The sequence below is a fragment of the Arctopsyche grandis genome, chromosome 7, assembly GCF_051622035.1.
Source record: "Arctopsyche grandis isolate Sample6627 chromosome 7, ASM5162203v2, whole genome shotgun sequence".
Classification (NCBI taxonomy): Eukaryota; Metazoa; Arthropoda; class Insecta; order Trichoptera; family Hydropsychidae; genus Arctopsyche; species Arctopsyche grandis.
In genome coordinates, this window is record NC_135361.1 from 6,113,491 (window position 1) to 6,133,126 (window position 19,636).

The following is a 19,636-nucleotide window of genomic DNA, read 5'->3' on the forward strand; positions in this document are numbered from 1 at the left end:
GAACATCGCACCTTCGCAGCAACCGTTATCACTAGAGGTAGGATAGGGAGCGTGCTTTTTCCAGTAATCGGGACGGTTTGGTTCTATTTACAAAGCAAGAGTGCAAAAAAAAAGGTTCGGCGAACCTTTAACAAAGCACGGCGAACAATTGAACAATGAACGGCGCGCTTTGGGTCCACTCACTAGTTATCACCCGCCCTATAACTGGTGACCCCTACAACGAACATCGCAACTTCACGGCTACAACTGGTGACCACTGATTACGAACATCGCATCGTCGCTGCATCCGTCACTACTTGCCTACAGTGCTGACCCCTTCAATGGACAAACCTCCTTCACTGAAGTCTACCTTTTTTTTTTTCCGTGAGAGGGGAAAACCTTGCATAGGCCCCCCCGGCCCGAATTCCAGGGGGAGTATGAGATTCTTACTCACTAAAAACCCCTCTCTCTTTCAGCTGCTGCCGGACCCGCACTTAAGCATTACCAGGCAGCAGCTGGCCTTGCGCAATGCGCTCACACAGGAGACGGCAGAGGCCCACCTCAGGTCGCGCTGCTCTTATCGAGTCCTACGACTCAGAAGCAGGCTCCTGGCGTCTCCTTTCCCTTTCGGACTGCAACTTCTCCCCGATCACGGAGGCAGCAAAGGCCTCCCAAGCCGACCAGCTCCCTCTGTCGCGGAGCTCTGAAGTCTACCTGAAACACGTCTACAAATGGACACTCCAGCAACCAAGAGGAACCACCGCTGTTAAAACACCAGCAGCGCTCATCACTCCCCCAACCGAGTGACGAGCCATCACCATGGTGAAACCACACAGGACGCCGCAGCCTGCACAACTGGCATCGTCCAAGCCACCACAAATAATGTCTATTATAATTGGCTTTTTTCATGTGTTTTTCCTTTTTTACATTAGATTGAATTTCATTTTTCTGTTTGACCGCAAATTTGGTGTAATTTTTAACCATAGGAGTCATCAGTCTTAAAAACTGGTTTTGTAAAACCCAGATGTAAAAATTAGCGTTATCATCCTCATGATATTTTATTTTTATGCCAAACCCATATACTGAATTTTATATATTAATAATTATAAAAAAAATTATTATATGTACATACATACATATCGATGTAGTCAAATCGAATTTTCCATTAAATCCACCACTTACTATTTATGTACATACGTATATCAAATCGCTGACTGATATTTTTAAATAGATAAGAAATCGATTCATTTCATACAAAAATGTGACATCATTGTAATTAGTCATTAAATTATTAATACTTTTATAGGAGAGGTGGTTAGGTTTCCGTTTCCCGGCCTATGGAAACTCGGTTGGGTTTTTAAGAGGATCGTTTATTTATATTAAATGTACACGGTTATTACAGTACAGTAGAGGGCTAGTTGAACTCTCAGAAATCCTGAAGCTCACTGGCGTCTGGGACTAGTACACTGGTTTATAAATTGTAGTTGATGCGCGGCCGTATGCAGATGTCTAGAGGTCGCGTTACAGCTGCACGTCGAGAAAGCTGTGTGATGGGGTCAGCGCATTGAGATCATTCTAATGGTGAGGTCACCGATCTCAATTCGGGATAGTTGAAGTTGTGCTATATTCCATAGCTTTCAAGTTGATTTGGAGATTACTATTTCAGAAGTTGTAAATTTTATTGGTCGAAACGTGACAAGTTACGATATTTTGTATTTAATATAAATGTTTTGTGATGGAATGTAAAAAAACATTTGGAAATTCCTTTTATTTTTTTCCAATAGGCGGAAATCAAGGATATGGAGGCTATTCACAACCATCTATCCACAGCTATCCACCTCAAGGAGGCTACCCAGCGCAAGGAGATTACCCACCGCAAGGGGGCTATCCTCCACCTGGGGGTTACCCACCCCAAGAGGGCTACCCACCGCAAGGAGGCTTCTCACCGCAAGAGGGATACCCACCGCAAGTGGGCTATCCTACACCAGGGGGGTATCCCCAACAGGGTGGTTATTTCCCTATAGGAGGGTATCCACCACCACAAGGATATCCCCAACCAGAATTTCAAGGCCCACCGGCTCCTGGCTTCGTAAACCCCAACCATCCGGATGAAAACCAAGTAAGATTACATATTGAATGATTTTTTCGCATAATATATGTATATATGAAAATAATTAATTAATTATGTCGTTATTTTAGGGATATGTTCTGCCACCCGATTCCGGTGACGCCGAAGGAGATAATCGTTTCTCGTTTGACAACAAAAGTGTTAGAATGGCTTTTATTCGAAAAGTCAGTACAATTCAATCACAATATTGTATTCTTAGTAATAAATAAGATTTCTTTTTAATATATTGTTTTTAAATTTTAAGGTTTACGGTATATTGGTGGTACAACTAGGGATTACATTTGGATTTGTCGCTCTGTTCTTAATCCACAAACCTACTCAAAAATTTGTTAAAGATCATCCTATAATATGGTTTGTATACAATTAATAATAACTAACTTTATTCATATTGATTTTAAAAGATTTTATATTAGTTTCACTTCGTTCATTGTGTGTAAAAGCTTATGAATACGTCACATGAATTACTTTTTGTCACGATTTTCTAAATCATAACAAACAATTTGACATTGTCGATTTATCATTCGTCGTTTATCCGGTTGCTCAAAAATAAAAAGAATTTTGAATTGCTCTTTCTACTACATTGGTAAACTTTACTAATAATCTCAAATTTCAGGTGGGTCGCTCTGGTTGTTTTGTTAGTCACTCTCATCTCTATGTCATGCTGTTCTAGTGTACGACGCAAATCTCCTATGAATCTAATCTTTCTCGCTTTGTTCACATGTGCGGAAGCTTTTATGCTCGCTATGGTAGCCTCAAAATACGAAAGCACAGAAGTAAACTTTTTGAAATACGTTTTAAAATTGCTATAAGGCACGACTACTAACAATCAATTATGTGTTTCAGGTCTTGCTCGCTCTCGGTATTACGGCTGCGGTTTGTTTGGCGCTCACCCTATTCGCTTTTCAGACTAAGTGGGATTTCACGAAATTAGGCGGAATTTTGTTAGTCGGATTGGTCGTCCTTCTTCTGTTCGGAATCATAGCGATATTTATCCCCGGAAAGATTATAACTTTGGCGTATGCCTCGTTTGGCGCTTTACTCTTCTCCTTCTATCTCGTGTACGACACGCAGCTGATGATGGGTGGGAAACACAAGTATTCCATTTCACCCGAAGAGTACATTTTCGCCGCCCTTAACCTATACTTGGACGTCATCAACATATTCACGTACATTTTAATGATCATCGGCGTATCGAGGGATTGAAGCGTGTAACGATTGTTATCGTTACACGCTTCATAACATTTTTTTTAAATTTTTTTAAAATTACCTGTGGTTGTTGTATTTCGTATTATAAGCCTTTATAAGAATTGTAAATAGGTTTTTGAGCTCTTTTTCCTATTATGCTGTACATTAACATTAGAATAATATTATACTATGATTACTTACCAAATTAAATTAAATTGTAAAATAGAAAATGATCAGTAGATCAGTAGCTATTAAAATAGATATAAGATGTATTATGAACATAATTTAGTAATAATAAAAAGCATTTAAAAATCAAAAATATTTGAATGCACGCTGAATTTGTGTAGTGTAATACTATATATTATTAACTATTCCGTTTACTAAAGATATTGCTTTTATATTCATATGCGTTTTGAATAGTAAATAATAATAATTATAATAACTTTTTATTCAAGACGATAGGAGAATAGTGCAATCCCCATCGTCCATATAAATAATATATAGATAATAAAGAACAATAATAAAAAGTGAAATTAAAAAAATATATAAACCATAATAATAATAGGAAGATTAATTAATAAATAAATCAATTTAATGTCTATTTAAGGCGGTTGGTGGAGTAGTTCCATCCATCGAACATATAGTGAAGAGTGTAAATGAGAAGACGCGGCAGCAAGAACACAATTAAGCTCTGACCGCACTATGCGTCTGCGACACGAACGTCAGCGTGCGGCCAAATATTGTTTGTATGAAATTGTATGATATTAAAAGTCATTCGCAAACGAACGACGTTCTGTCGCTAACCCCATAAACCACACATGTATCGGGCACGCGCCTCGAATACAGGTCAACCCGTGTCTCTAACACACGTGTCCTGGAAACAAAGACAAAGTATTTTCGTGTGGCACATGACCCCGATGCTATAAAACACGTGTTCTGAAAATAGGTCAACACACGCAGTGGCGGACTGGGACTGAAATCTGTACATGCCAGGAGTCAAAGGGGGCCCACCCAGGGTTAATAAAATTTGTCCCCCCCCCCCCATATAACAAAATTTTCAAAAATGGGAATAAAGAAATTTAGGTACAAGAAAAATGACAAAAGCAAAATAGATCCATAAATTACATTGTATATTTCGTTTTAAACCTTGTCCTAGGTAGATAAAATGCGGCATAAAAGCGGCTTTTTCTTTTTACCTTGCGGCTTTTACCTTATTGAGTTATAAAATATGAAAAAAATAAGCTTATTTTTGAAAAAGTAATTATAAAAAAATATTATGTAATAAAAAGAGAAAAAAGCGCCGCAGGCGAAAATTTTTTCCACAAATCTTTACATGGTCAACATTAATCGACCATCAAACTGAGTCACCAAAAAACTATCAATTAACTTAATTTCTACCGACTGTCTTGTCACTTTATCTATATGTACGTAATAACATTAGATAAAGTTTTGTTTTGTTTTTTTTCAAAGCATATAGCAGCGATTATTTTATTAGTTACCCAAAAGTAACATACATAAGAAATAAACGTAGCATTTATAGATCCATAGTATCTCATTAATCATTAAATTCATAATATTTTCTAAATTCACACTATTCCTTAATTTAGGCGAGTGCCCCTCTATGGCCCCCCCAAATTACGTCCCTGAAAAAAATGCATAATATTTTCAATTAATGTTAATCGAAAATCGGGATTTTGGGGAGGGGGCCCCTATCCTATATTTCTATTTACATGGATGTATCTAGATTAGGAATAGATTTTATATTCGGAAACTGTTTAAAATTGTGTATTTAAATCTTACTATATCATCGAAGTATAATCAAATGTTATTTTGAAAGTATGAAGTAAATTTAAATCGCTGGTTGATGATGAGTCGTCCTATCAAAATTGTTTTAAGCAATTCAGTTTATATTATTGACGAAAATTTGTTTATTCCCATTTTTATTTCAGTAAATAGTTGTTACATAGGTATTGGTATATACATAATATTGACGTTGGAAATGGGCCCGGCAAAAGGGCCCACGCAAATGTTGAAACTTACATTTCGAGCCTAATAAAAAAAGTTAACCGATCCCTGGGCTGTTAAAGCAGGTATTAGTTATTTGTGTATATCGTAAGAAATTTCTTTTGTTGAAATACCCAAACTTTAGGTCCCAAAATTGCAATATCGTTTAAATTTTTACACACGTGAAATAGTTAAAAAGTTATTTAATTTTACTGAGGGCCCATATTTTCTAACAGATAGTGGGGCCCACATGCCATCGGGCATGTTCGCTTGTATGGCCAGTCCGCCACTGAACACACGGATAAGACACGTGTCCCGAGAACACGTGCCCTGAGAACAAAGACATCTCTGTACACGGCACGCCTGGAACTTTCTTATATCCTGGAATTCCTAAAGCAGGCAACTAGCCCACTTCCCCGTGAATTTTCTGTACTGACAATAAACTTGTACACTGAAGAAAATAAATGTCCTCTGTTATCTACAACTAGTTTCCATAGGCCGGGTTTCGGTCACAACAGAACCTCCCGTCCTATATCTTGAATGCACTTCAACTTATTTAGGTCCCCTTTTAGTCGCGTTTTTCGCACATCAGGCAACGGTGAAATGAGCATATTTCTCGCCACCATTATTTCATCCTCCGTAAAGAAGTCACAAATTGGCACAAATTATGCCTCGTCCAGGGTATTAATCTTATTGCGCATGAACGCCAGAACCTCGTCAATCACCACTCTACAGGCACAAAGCCATATGGCTAGAAAGAGATAAGAGGTATGTAAACACGTCCGCCTGTGCACACGCCGTATACATTAATAACTACATAAATATGCCAACACCCATGTGATGATATTTCATCGGGTACAACACTAGTTCTTTAATAATGTTAAATAATTCTTTCATATTTCAAAGTTTTCAGAGTTGTGTTAAAAAGTGCGGTTATTTTTTTTTATTATTGCCAAAAATACATAAAAGGGTATTCCGACTGATATTGATTTACGAATTATTTGTATACGGCCAGATTTTCAAACGTTTGCTTATGTATATTTAAGTATACTTTAATTATTTCTAATTTTTTAATGTATAAATCAATAAACTGATAATAATTCTTTAACCGCTAAACATTAAATAAATATATTTTTACATATATAAAAACATAGTGAACATTGTCATTCACTATTATTTTTATATATGTAAGTCTAGGTATATTTTCATATTTATTAAACTAAAAGACAACTATAAATAACAATAAATCGTTGGTCCAAAAACATATATTAAATTAAAATTTTATGTACATATATAAATTTTCTTTGTATTTTTTTTTATTTGATTTCTTGAACACTTGATAATATTTAATAAAAACTTGAAAGAAAACCCTTGACGCATTTATTTCGTTAATTATTCTGTTCCATTGCATACTATTACGCGTATATTAAAATAATTTATTTTTTAAAATAATAAATATGCCATAATACATTTTTACAAGTGTATTATGGCATAGTAATAAAAACACAATGTCCAGCGTTATAATTGTCCAATGAAGGATTCTATTAATAATATAATATAAGTTACAATTTCGTATGATAGTGTCAATTAAAGCGTTTATTTTTCTTAAGCTTAACCTTTTTTAAATTATTATAATTAATTACTTTGAAATATTTCATTACACATTAGGGCACCCCTACATACATATCTTATTTATAAAAAATAAAAAAATTCTTGTGAAACACTGCATTATTATTTTTACTTGACAATTAGTACAATGTGAATTGTACATAATATACATATATGTATGTTAATGTTGAATCTCGAAATTTTTTTTTATTAATGTATATTTTTCGTCATAAATTTGTTCATTCAGCTCCGATCTTACAAGCGCACTACCTGAGAATTGCATTTCATTGTATACATTTAATATTTGTGAAAAAACTATCAATTAGATAGACTCTCATTTTATTTATTAATTATTCTTGTATTTATTTATGTTAAATTCATGCATTAAATAAATGTGTATACTTTGAATATATTAATAAAGGTTGCTAAAATAATTTTAGTTCGTGTAGCTGGAAACTTAAGTGTAGAAAATTTGCATAATATTTAACGTTGATTACCATCAATTGAGATAATTGACAACAATAATTGAATATTATCAGGTATTGTCATTTGCACATATATTCATTTAGATAAGATACAAATTCATCTGATCCAAATTTCAATTTCTTGTTGTTGTGTGAATCTTAAATATTGAATTCGGATTATCTATTGAGATATGTAAATGGTAAAAAATCTAAATCTTAAATCTGAATCTAAAAAGTTACATTAACACTCCTTTACGACTGACGCTCCTATAAAAAAATTTCACACTACAACTATAAAAATCAGAAAATGGTTTCGTAATATTCTTTGTAGAGGTATAAAAAAGAAAGAAGTATAAAAAAACTTGGAAACCCATTTTTTATCGGTTATGCTATAGATATATAGCCTTATCTCTTATCTACATGCTTAGTTGAGAGTTTTTCCATGTGCTGTGAACGTTGTTTCATTTCTCAGTCCCATATTGTTCAGAATTTATTACTAAATAAAAATAACTGGACACAAGTTTTTGTCGTAATTTTGGTTGAAAAAGCCCCCCCTAAAGTTAAAAGATATCGACAGCAGTGGTTCCTGATCGGGAACTAAGAATCAAACCACGTATTCACCTCTAACACAATGAGTAGTATGTATCGAGTTTTCCAAGATTGTGACATTTTTATTGTATGTTTACGTTTGCAACTCTTTTTCAGAAATATTATATTTATATTTAATAAAACGGTAAACGGACTACTAGTCATATGTGAACCAGTCACAGCACAACCGGTCGCTCTAGATCGGTCACTCGTGATCACCCGTCACACTAAAACTTGTCGCGAGAAAACTGAGCACACCCAAAAATTAAAAATTGGCCGAATTTTCGGGTGTGACCAGTTTTCTGATGACCAGTTTTAGGGTGTGACCAGTTTTCTGATGACCAGTTTTAGGGTGTGACCAGTTTTCTGATGACCAGTTTTAGGGTGTGACCAGTTTTCTCGTGACCAGTTTTAGCGTGACGGATGATCACGAGTGACCGATCTAGAGCGACCAGTTGTCCTGTGACCGGTTCACATTTGACTAGTTATCACCGAACCAATAAAACAGTTACACGGCCATGTGGTAGAATCGAGGATCTGCAGGTTTCACTTAATTACAAGTTCTATTACGCAACGTAAACATTGCTCATTTAATTAGGATGTTTTTTATTTATTTTTTATCTAATGTTTTTTACATTAGATTAAATTTCATTTTTTCCTTTTGAGCACAAATTTGGTGTAATGTTTAATCATAAGAGTCATCAGTCCTAAATAACTGTAAAACCCAGATGTATTAATTAGCGTTATCTTCCTCATACCAAACCCCATATACTGTTTTACTATCTTTATTTTTTATTATTAATTTTACATATCTAGTCACGAATTTGTCATTAAATCCACCAGCTCATTATGAAACATATGTTGAATAAATCATCAATACTTAGTATTATATATGTAATCATTGATTGATGTTTTTTTAATAGATAAAAAATCTATTCATTTCATTCAAAAATGTGACATCATTTTAATTAGTCATTGAATTGTTTGTAATACTATTTTGGGTTGGGTGGTTAGGTTTCAACTGTTTCCCGGCCCATAGAAACTCGGTTGAGTTTTTAGGAGGATCGTTTATTTATGTTAAGTACAAGTTTATAAAAATATAGTACAGGGATAGTTGCCCACTTCAGCGGAAAATCTGGCTGAACTCCTGGAGCTCACTGGCGTATGTAGCTGGTACACTGGTATATATTGTTGCGTAGGGATGGGTTCAGGATCCAAATGAAAGGACAAAGTCGCTTCACAACATTTATTGAACGATTCGGGAGGTCGATGGCTTCCCGGATCCATTCATGTTTAATATTCATTGTCTAGGCACAGGTTAACCGTGGTGAGTCTCACGCACTTGTCCTGAGAACTTCGGAGGTACTTCGGCCAAGGTTGAATTTCATGTTCGAACAGGACACGATGATGTCATTTGTACAGCTTGAGTTCGATGAGGGAAATAGGTGATATCATCAACCTAGTTTCGTATAGTACAAGTTGTGCTATATTCCTACATATTATTAAAATTAATTGGGAAAATGGTCTCTCCTAAAGATGTTGTACAAGTTGTAAAATTTTATTCGTCAAAACGTGACAAGCTGCGATATTTTGTATTTAATATAAATGTTTTGTGATGGAATGTAAAATTTGGAAATTCGTTTTATTTTTTTCCAATAGGTGGAAATCAAGGATATGGAGGCTATCCACAGCCAGGATATCCTCCTCAAGGAGGCTATCCACCTCAAGGAGGCTACCCACCTCAAGGGGGCTACCCACCGCAAGGAGGTTACCCACCGCAAGGGGGCTATCCTCCACCAGGAGGATATCCCCAACAGGGTGGTTATCCACCTCCAGGAGGGTATCCACCACCACAAGGATATCCCCAACCGGAATTCCAAGGCGCACCGGCTCCTGGCTTCGTAAACCCCAACCATCCGGATCCGAACCAAGTAAGATTACATATTGATTGAATTTTTCACATACTGTATATACAAATGGATCATTAATTATTTTGTTATTTAAGGGATTTGTTCCGCCATCCGATATCGGTGACGAAGAAGGAGCTAAAGGTTTCTCGTTTGACGACAAAAGTATTAGAAGGGCTTTTATTCGAAAAGTCAGTATAATTCAATCACAATATTGTATTCTTAGTAATAAATAAGATTTCCTTTTAATATATTGTATTTATATTTTAAGGTTTACGCTATATTGATGGTGCAACTAGTGATTACATTTGGATTTGTCGCTGTGTTCGTACTCCATGAACCTACTCAAAGATATGTTATAAATCATCCTGCAATATGGTTTGTAATTAATTAATAATTACCAACTTTGTCCATACTGATTTTTACATACATACCTCCTTTACGTTTCACTTACGATTACAATTCAGGAAAAAGTTTGCTTCTTATCCGATCGTTTTCATACTTTGCCATATTGCTCATTTTGGTCACCAATATAAGTAAATGGATCCTCCGCCATTACGATGGTGCAAAAATATCGTGTAAGACGCGTTTTAAATCTGCCCGGCGAGATAGTCATTGACGTCTATCCACCGTTTGTTTATTAGTTTTAAACATAGATGGCGGTAGTAAAATAAAATAATGGTATTTTTATTCAAAATAATAATTTGTATACGTGTGTGCTCATGAATTACTTTTTGTCACGATTTTCTAAATCATAATAAAAAATTTGGCTCGGTCGATTCAATGTTAATTCGTTTGCTCAAAAATTCAAAGAATTTTGAATTGCTCTTTCTACTATGTACATTGGTAAAATTTACAAATAATCTAAAATTTCAGGTGGATCGCTCTGGTTGTTTTGTTAGTCACTCTCATCTCTATGTCATGCTGTTCTGGTATTCGACGCAAAGCTCCTATGAATTTTATCTTTCTCGCTTTGTTCACATGTGCGGAGGCTTTTATGCTCGCTATGGCAGCCTCAACATACGATAGCAAAGAAGTAACATTTTTTAAATACGTTGCATTTGCATACATTTTTTTAAAACTGCTATAAGGCACGTCAACTAACAATCTATTATGTATTTCAGGTCTTAATCGCTGTTGGCATTACGGCTGTGATTTGTTTGGCGCTCACCCTCTTCGCTTTTCAGACCAAGTGGGATTTCACAAAATTGAGCGGAATTTTGTTTGTCGCCTTGATCGTCCTTCTGATATTCGGATTCTTGATGATATTTTTCCATGATAGGGTTTTGATGGTGGTGTACGCTTCGTTGGGTGCTTTAGTATTTTCATTTTATCTCGTGTTCGATACGCAGCTGATGATGGGCGGGAATCACAAGTATTCGATTTCACCTGAAGAGTACATTTTCGCCGCCCTCAATTTATACTTGGACATCATCAACATATTCATGTACATTTTGATGATCATTGGCGCATCGAAGAAGTGAAGTGTAACGATAACAAACATACCAAAGTTTTTTATGGTCCTTGACGTTCACGTGTTTCATAATTGTATCCGTGTTAGATTTATGTACATATATGCAAAAATAAAAAATAAAAATAAAAATTTACTAAACAGTCTAAGTTACTATTCCATTTAACTTGGGTGTTAACGAAAATATTCTTCATCTACATATGCATATATATACGTATGTAGGATTTAGTTTTCAGAAGAGTACCTACGCAGTGTCGGTTTTAGGGGGGGGGGGGGGGGCTGGGTCGGGCGACGCCCGAGGGCGCCAAATAAGTTAGGGCGCCACTTGATGCGATAAAGGCGTTTTAAAATTTAAAATTAGAGCGCCAAAGGCGCCTCTTCTTTCTAAACTCAAGCATTTGTACTCGGAAAATTCTATTCATTGGGTGAAGGCGCATTCCCTTTTGTATTATAATTAACGTTTCCCTGTGGCAGCCACAATTTAAATCTTGTGCTATACGACGTTGCGAAATCTTCTGTAACATTGCAAACTTTTTTCGATATTCTCCAAAGATCGTTTACACTCTTTTCAGCTTCAATATATCGCTTGAAGATTCTAACTAATTACGTGCAATTATGATCATAAAAAAATATCTTACATTCGAACAGTTTTGTATTTTGTAAACAATCTACTGAAAAGAGCCAATCTTCAAATTAAGCTCACCGTGAATTCAAAATCTGATATTATTATCAATGAAATTATCAATTTAAAAGCTTTTCTTTCAAATAAAGTTCAAGGTAAAATTAATCTACTCATTGTATTAAATTTTATAGAACAGCATAATTTACAATAATTATATCCAAATTTTTGGGTTGTTATGCTTTTGCTGACACTGCCTGAAACGGAAAAATGAGGATGGTAATCCAAGCTGTACGATTGCATCGTCACGTTCCTGTACCAACCCTGGCCTTAATACTTCGTTCAGATCAAGGGCAAAGACACTTCAACCCCCAAGAGCATGATTTCATTATCCAGCTACGCACCAAGCAACCTTGAGGCACAGCTACACAAAGAAACAAAGAATAACCTCGAGCTCGTAGGAACTCTCGAAAGCATGATGACATCACTCAACCCCTATATAAACTATCGCACCAGCCCCAGACGCCAGTGAGTTTCTGGAGTTCAGCCGAGCTGAAGTCGAGCAACTAGCTCCTTCGCCATACATAAAATAATACATAATTGTGCACTGAACAATCAAGAAACTTCTTCCAAACATAGGCCAGAATACTGTTCAGCACACCTTCCTGCCTAAATATACATATATACCAATACAATAATATATGAAAGATTCAATTCATATGGGGACACGTGATAAGATAGTCAATGAGACTTATTTAACGCTTTAAACTATGTTTATTACTCCATACCTAGCATACCAACTTAAAAATACACTCGACCCAAAACTCCTATTCGGTGTTTGAAAGCAAAATCATTCGTAAATTTGGTGTGCTTTAACTTTTATTAATTTTTCAATGTATAAATCAATAAATTGACGATTTATTACACCACTATAACTCGAGTGAATTATATTACCATTGACAACTATTATTTATGTAAGGTTACGGATATATTCTTATTTATTTATTCTGCTAAACGAAAAATAAAAATAACAATAACGCATTCGTCTTAAGAAAAAAATTTAAGTAAAGTTTAATAAAAAAAAAATTTAAAAACTTGTGAAATGTCAAATGTACAATTAAAAGTTTCTTGACTTTTTAAATCTGTGGAATCTCATACTTGATAAATGGAATAAGGTTAACATTGTACTTCAGCAGAAAGAACAGGATATTTAGATAACATCTTTGTTAATTCAGGGGCTAATTTTCGAGAAAATGTTTAGACGAAATTTTGCACATTGCACTAAATTGTACAATACATAGAACATTATAAAAAATATATAAGTATTATATTATTAAAAATATATAATAATAGAAATTGAATTAGCAATTAACATAAATTTTGATAATAGAATAACAGACTTTGTTAACGCCAAATTCTCGGAAAATTCGTCTTTTTGTATCTGTAATAATTAATAGTTATGTTGTTAATAATGTTATTGGTTACCGGTCATGGCAGCTATATGGTTATAGATAAAGAAAAATTATAAAAAAAGACAATTATAAAAATTAAAATAAATCTAAAATATGTATAATTCCGAAAGAGACTTTGTATTTAAGTATGTTTGTATATACGAAAGTATCTTTGGTTGGAAACTTGGTAAACAAAACAAAATTTCTATGACGACAATTCAATTGGTTGAAAATTATATTTTTTCGATTTAAATAAATTTAATAAAAAAACAAATGAATATTTACTATTAGATTTGCCATGTTTACGCCGTTTATAATACAAATACTGAGTGAAGCCGGGTAAAACAACTAGTGATAAATAAACGACAACATATTTTTACAAAAACCACGAAATTTTAATTGTGTTGCACCGAGTCCTTTTATAATATGATATTTATTGCGAAATTGTCAATGTATGACATTTATAATATAAATAATAACTGGTTTTTTTTTTGTGATTTTATTTTAAAATTTTTTATTTAAATATTTCAATTAATGTGTATTTTTTAAATGAAATAAATTCTTTAAATGTAATGAAAAAATATTAAATACAAATTTGATAAATGCCAATGGCGCCAAAAACGTCGCTACGGCTCTGATTGTATTTATAATTCTTCTTGTATTTATTTAAGTTAGTTTTATAAATTAAATAAAGGTGAATATGTACTTTAAATTTATTAATACACAGCATTTTATTTTCACTATGTTATGTATATTACATTTATATTCTACAAGGTTTCTACAAAAATCACTTTATTCAATAGATACAATGCTTAAGTTTTATTTAGTAAAAATTCAACCCATTTAATAAATTCGACTAACAAAGGAAGCTAACTTAATTACATTGAATATCCTTAAATTTATTAAGACATCAAAGTTCAATATCAGTTACAGACTATATTAATAAATACATTTATTAAAGAATGAAGACATGGTAGCAAATTTGCATAACATTTAACGTGGCCTGTTATAAATTGAGAATACATAGTTCAATATTGTCAGGTGTGATTTGTACGTATCTCCATTTAGATAAGATACAGATACATATACAGCATGATTAAATTTTTAATCCTAAGAGTATTTTTTTGTGTTGTGTGATTTTAAACATTGAATATCCTCTATCTACTGAGATGAATAGTAAAAAATCGAAATGAATCTAAAAACGGGTCTACCTCACGGCACCGAAAGTCAAAAGATCTTGAGTCGAAAGATAAAAAAAAAGGATGCATGGTAAACGGTACTATGTATGTTATATATACTATATATCAGTGGCATGAGGTGAAACTATCACTATTTTTGTCATACAGCCTTGTTAAATGTGCGCGCGCAGGATACGGGAGGAAAAGCCTGTTCCTCTTGTTCTTCTTGTATCATGCTCGCGCAAATTAAGTGAGGATGTACGACGAGGGGAGAGAGAGTTTTACCGCACGCCACTGATATATTTATATACTAACCATTTTTCATATGTAACATATGCATGGTAAACGAACATTTTCGATTTTTTAACATTCGGTGCGGTGACGGTCACCCAGTTTCATAATCCAAATGAAATGCCAAAGTCGCTAACGATTTCAGAGGTCCACATGGATCCACCGCTCACTGCTGAATAATCTGATCTACCGTGTATACCTCCTTATGAAGGACAAGTCGCCCTCCACAGCTTCCCCGATCCATTTATATATCTATTGTCTAGGCACGTAAAGGTGGTAAAGGGACTACTAGTCAAATGTGAACCTGTCACAGGACAACTGGTCGCTCTAGATCGGTCACTCGTGATCATCCGTCACGCTAAAACTGGTCACGAGAAAACTAGTCACGCGCTAAAACTGGTCACGAGAAAACTGGTCACACGCTAAAACTGGTCACGAGAAAACTGGTCACACGCTAAAACTGGTCACGAGAAAACTGGTCACACGCTAAAACTGGTCACGAGAAAACTGGTCTAAATTGGACTATTAAAAATATATCTGTAAGATGTTTTTTTTTAGTATAGGGCCCAGGACTCCTCTCAGCAGCCCTGCATATATGTATAGAGCTTATTACATGATTTTCAAAGTATATCTGGAAAAATAATATCGGGCACAGGTGAAAATGATTGTGAAGGTGAAGTTTCTTTTTTAGTAGGCAATTTATCAATACACATTGAGCTCTTACGTTTTTTTTTTTTTTTGTAAAACAAAGATAATAACTACACAAAATAATGTGACATTAGTTCATTCTGTGTACACGAGATAGCTATCCACCAGATAAATTTACCAATATAATTATTTGTCACCCGTCAATCGAGGCTTTTGTTATTCCACTTGCAAATAATCACAATATGTATTCAGCAATCATATTATTCTTGTCATTTATTGCCTTGATATATTTTTCAACCAAACGCCACAAACATCCCAAGCTTATATTTAATGTGTATACAGTTCCGGGGAGATGGTATTATTTTAAGTATTTAGTGTTCACGTTGTTACTTTACTTCAAATATGTAAGTCATATTTCATTTAAATTACTTAAACGTTGAGTTTTTAATACATTTCGGATTGTGTGTGTATTTTAGTTTTATTCGTGCGTTAGAGTCCAATTTTCGAAAGATGAAGAAGAAATGCTCAGAAATAAAAATGAAACAATGGACATTGCCCAACCACTATCTGATCATTCCAAAGTAAGTGCATTTCCTAATCTATAAAATATATTGTATAACCTTTAAAAAGTGTCTGATTTATACTAATTGACTAGGCTTTCAATGCTGCTTTCTTCATCGGCGCAAATAAAGATGGTTATTATATGATAGCCGGAGCTGAGCGTAGACAGATGGGTGTTATTAATGGATTGTTTTATCTGATAGTACGTGCATTTTCAATCAACAAATATTATTAGATTACCATTTTTATTATTATTACATACCTCCTTTACGTTTCACTTACGATTACAATTCAGGAAAAAGTTTGCCTCTTATCCGATCGTTTTCATACTTTGCCATATTGCTCATTTTGGTCATCAATATAAGTAAATGGATCCTCCGCCATTACGATGGTGCAAAAATATTGTGTAAGACGCGTTTGATATCTGCCCGGCGAGATAGTCGTTGACGTGTATCCATCGTTTGTTTATTAGGTTTAAACATAGATGGCGGTAGTAAAATAAAATAATTATTTTTATTCAAAATTATAATTTTATATACAAATTGTAGAAGAGGTATGTTTTTAAAAAACTTTTTTATTATTATTATGTTTTGAATATGTGTTTTTTACTTAATGTATGTACGTAGTAACAATAGATGAAGTTTTGTGATCATGCGAAAATTCGAAATGTGTGTCTGTGTATTTTTTGAACACCATTAGTCCTGTTGAACTGAAACTTAGTATCGGTTACTGAAATTCTTACCGATACAACGTAATTTTTTTTGAAATTTTACCGGAAATGGTACCTCCCCTTATGCATAAATCCTCTTTTTTTAAGTTTTTGAATTCAATTATCTCTCAAACCGCTAACCGAATCAGACTATTTTTTTTACATATAATAAAAATTATAAATTATATACCCAAATATCTTTTGAACGTGTTTACTTTTACTCTAGAGAATCGAGGTTATTTATGTTTTTCTCAGAAACCTTTTGGTTTATTGAACTGAAATTTCATATCTAAAAGTTTAAGTTTAATTTCAAGTTACGTATAAAATTTGGTAAGCATGTGTCAACCAGAAGTGGCAGTTTACTCTTGTTCGATTTTTCTTCCACTATATTTTTCGACCCCTTAAACATGTGCTCTTCACAAAAAAATTCAAGTATAATTCTTGTAATGAAAATACAAAAAAATCACTAAATTTAATAAACCGGAAGTGGAATTTTTTCTTCTTAGAAAAAGGTCAAAAATGTTGTGACCACGATTCTTTCCACACGCCTGAACGTATCAAGCTGAAAATTTGTATTTGTATTCTTTATGTGCGAAATTAGAGCTGATAAGATTTTGGTCAGAATTCGTATACCGGAAGTAGTATTTATTTTTAAACAATATTTCAATATTTTATTTTGACCTTTTAAATTATTTTCTTGATATTTAATGTGTATATTAATTATAGTAATTTTAAGTAATAGAAAAAATTCGACAACCTAAAGAACTATTGTCTTGTGTAAGTTTCACTACATTTGCGCTCGAAAATGCTCTCATAACCGATATGTGTAAACGTGAATGTATGTTTAATTATCGAATTTTGTTTTGTGACCTTCTTATATTCCTCAAATACATAGATAAAGTCATGGGTTGGTCACATCCGAATTTTTTTCAATTTAATCAAATATTGTTTAATAAAATTTACATACTTATGTACATAAATTCTAAATATGCACTCATAGATACCTGGTAAAGGATTATTATGCAGTACTAAAATACCAGACACTTTACTATTTGGAGCAAAGCCACTTGAGTTTGGAGCTGAAGGTTTATTATTGTCTCCAATTGAACCGATGAAAAGATGGAAGGTGACGTATAATGAAAAAATGTGGTTAGTAAATTAAATTTCAATTAAAATAACACGTATCCGAGTAAAATTAACATCTACTGTATTGAAGGTTTCAAGATGATCCATCTGATGTTGTAAATGTGAGTTTTACTGGAGAATGGACAGCTATTTGGAAGCATTTCAATTATGACACTGATTTGTACATACCCGCCGTTGCTCGCTCCATAGCTAGGGAAAATTGGTCTAGACGCTATTTTGAGGATTTAAAAAAGTAAGATATCTTTCAACACTATTTGAAATGTATTGTCTGTTAAGTATGTAGTTAATATTTTAATACATTAGCGCTCATCAGTCTCATTATGAACAATTTGGAAAGATTACAATGTCTGCGGAAATCGACGGTGAAAAGTTCCACGCTACATTGGATTCGTTCAGAGATCATAGTTCTGGTATAACACAATCTATTTAGTTTTATATGCGGTGCAAACGATCGACAAGCGCCAGACTGACTGAACCACAGATTAACGACACGTGTACCTTATGCGTGCGCACTGCTCGCACTTACACTAAGCGAAATCTACCCGAAGTCCCGACATACCTACCCTGTATACGTTCTGTGCTTCTGATACTTTAGTTCCGAATTTTGCCTCATTAAACTCGCCAGAAAGATCCAACTCAATTTTAATAATTGCATCTGTGCACATAGAAAGGTTACTCGTCATCTGATGTCCAGTTAATCTGTGGTTCAGTCTGTCTAGCGCTTGTCGATCGTTTACACCAAACCCTTTAATTTTATATGCTCAAAAAATACATTTTAATAAATTATGAACTTGTATCGTGAATGAAGGTCATAAAAGAGACTGGGAACTTATGCACCGATATGCCTTTCACCATATATTTTGTGAAGATGGTAAATCAGCAACTGTGGGTGTGATTTGTCAACCTTCTACTGCTACGAAGTTAGTTTAATGATTATATACTTGTTTTACAAAGAATGGCTATAATTAATATGTGTAATTGAAAAACGTTTAAATGAAACTATCAGTTTTGAGGTAGGTGTCGTATGTTTGCCCGATGAAAAGAAAAGCATTTATCCATTAGAATGGTGTAATTTAGAATTGTATCAACACGGTGAAAATGGAAAATCTCCCGTTGATTACGCTTTTCAATTCCAAGCTGGCGGAGAAGTATACACTGTTGAGGTACATGTGTATATACATATGTGTATAAGATAAAATGACAAATTGAAATTTTCCTTATGCTGAATTGAAACATTTGTTGTTGAAGGTTCAAGTCCATCATCAGTCAGAACACTTTGTCAGCAATCATTGGGATGCCAGAATGGTGGAGAGATTCGTTCACTATAAAGTGAATGGGGTACAAGGTTGGGGTGTGTCCGAGTTTCATTATAATAACAAGAAAGGAAGACCTGAAAAATACAGAGAAAACGATCCTACTTGGTACAAAAGTCTTCATGATTATTGATTTTTCGTACATTTAATAAATTAGTTGATACATATCTATCATATTTCGTTTTATTTGTTTTTTTTTTTGTTTCGTAACTAAATATTTAACCACGGTATCATATCTTTCCAATTAAAATGAGTCTAAGGATCAATCTTATAAAAAATGAATTTTATAAATTGGAATGTAGTACAAGTAGTATTAAAAAATAAGAATTAATATCATTCAATTAACTCCCACAAATTCTCAGCCCAAATTCAAGCCAGAAAGTCAA

At 33.9% G+C, this 19,636-nt stretch overlaps 4 protein-coding genes across 6 annotated transcripts in view; all 4 read left to right on the forward strand.

Moving 5' to 3' along the window:
- The window catches only part of ATPsynD (ATP synthase, subunit D), a 121,045-nt gene that overhangs the window by 16,179 nt on the left and 85,230 nt on the right, over positions 1 to 19,636 (forward strand). The gene's annotated exons all lie outside the window — the stretch shown is intronic.
- LOC143914000 (protein lifeguard 2-like) lies at positions 1,512 to 3,599 on the forward strand. Its single transcript, XM_077434071.1, has 5 exons — positions 1,512 to 2,098; positions 2,179 to 2,271; positions 2,352 to 2,458; positions 2,721 to 2,880; positions 2,951 to 3,599. Exons 1-5 carry the CDS (start codon positions 1,715 to 1,717, stop codon positions 3,308 to 3,310), a joined length of 1,104 nt encoding a protein of 367 aa, XP_077290197.1. The 5' UTR covers positions 1,512 to 1,714; the 3' UTR covers positions 3,311 to 3,599.
- On the forward strand, positions 7,513 to 13,026 carry LOC143914921 (protein lifeguard 2-like). Of its 2 annotated transcripts, XR_013260867.1 has the most exons (7): positions 7,513 to 8,006; positions 9,616 to 9,887; positions 9,962 to 10,054; positions 10,135 to 10,241; positions 10,740 to 10,899; positions 10,988 to 11,574; positions 12,112 to 13,026. XR_013260867.1 is itself a non-coding variant. In XM_077435327.1 (6 exons), exons 1-6 carry the CDS (start codon positions 8,000 to 8,002, stop codon positions 11,345 to 11,347), a joined length of 999 nt encoding a protein of 332 aa, XP_077291453.1. In that variant the 5' UTR covers positions 7,513 to 7,999; the 3' UTR covers positions 11,348 to 13,020. The 2 variants fall into 2 exon arrangements, 1 of the variants encoding a protein (XP_077291453.1); XM_077435327.1 differs by having other exon boundaries at positions 10,988 to 13,020.
- Positions 15,648 to 19,615, forward strand: LOC143914977 (uncharacterized). 2 transcript variants are annotated; one of them, XM_077435434.1, is made up of 9 exons: positions 15,648 to 15,925; positions 15,998 to 16,102; positions 16,177 to 16,284; positions 17,792 to 17,940; positions 18,008 to 18,169; positions 18,241 to 18,347; positions 18,746 to 18,857; positions 18,944 to 19,100; positions 19,186 to 19,615. In XM_077435434.1, the coding sequence occupies exons 1-9, from the start codon at positions 15,764 to 15,766 to the stop codon at positions 19,381 to 19,383; spliced, it is 1,260 nt and encodes a 419-aa protein (XP_077291560.1). In that variant the 5' UTR covers positions 15,648 to 15,763; the 3' UTR covers positions 19,384 to 19,615. The 2 variants fall into 2 exon arrangements, with proteins under 2 accessions (XP_077291560.1, XP_077291561.1); XM_077435435.1 differs by having other exon boundaries at positions 15,736 to 15,925; positions 17,792 to 17,937; positions 19,186 to 19,425.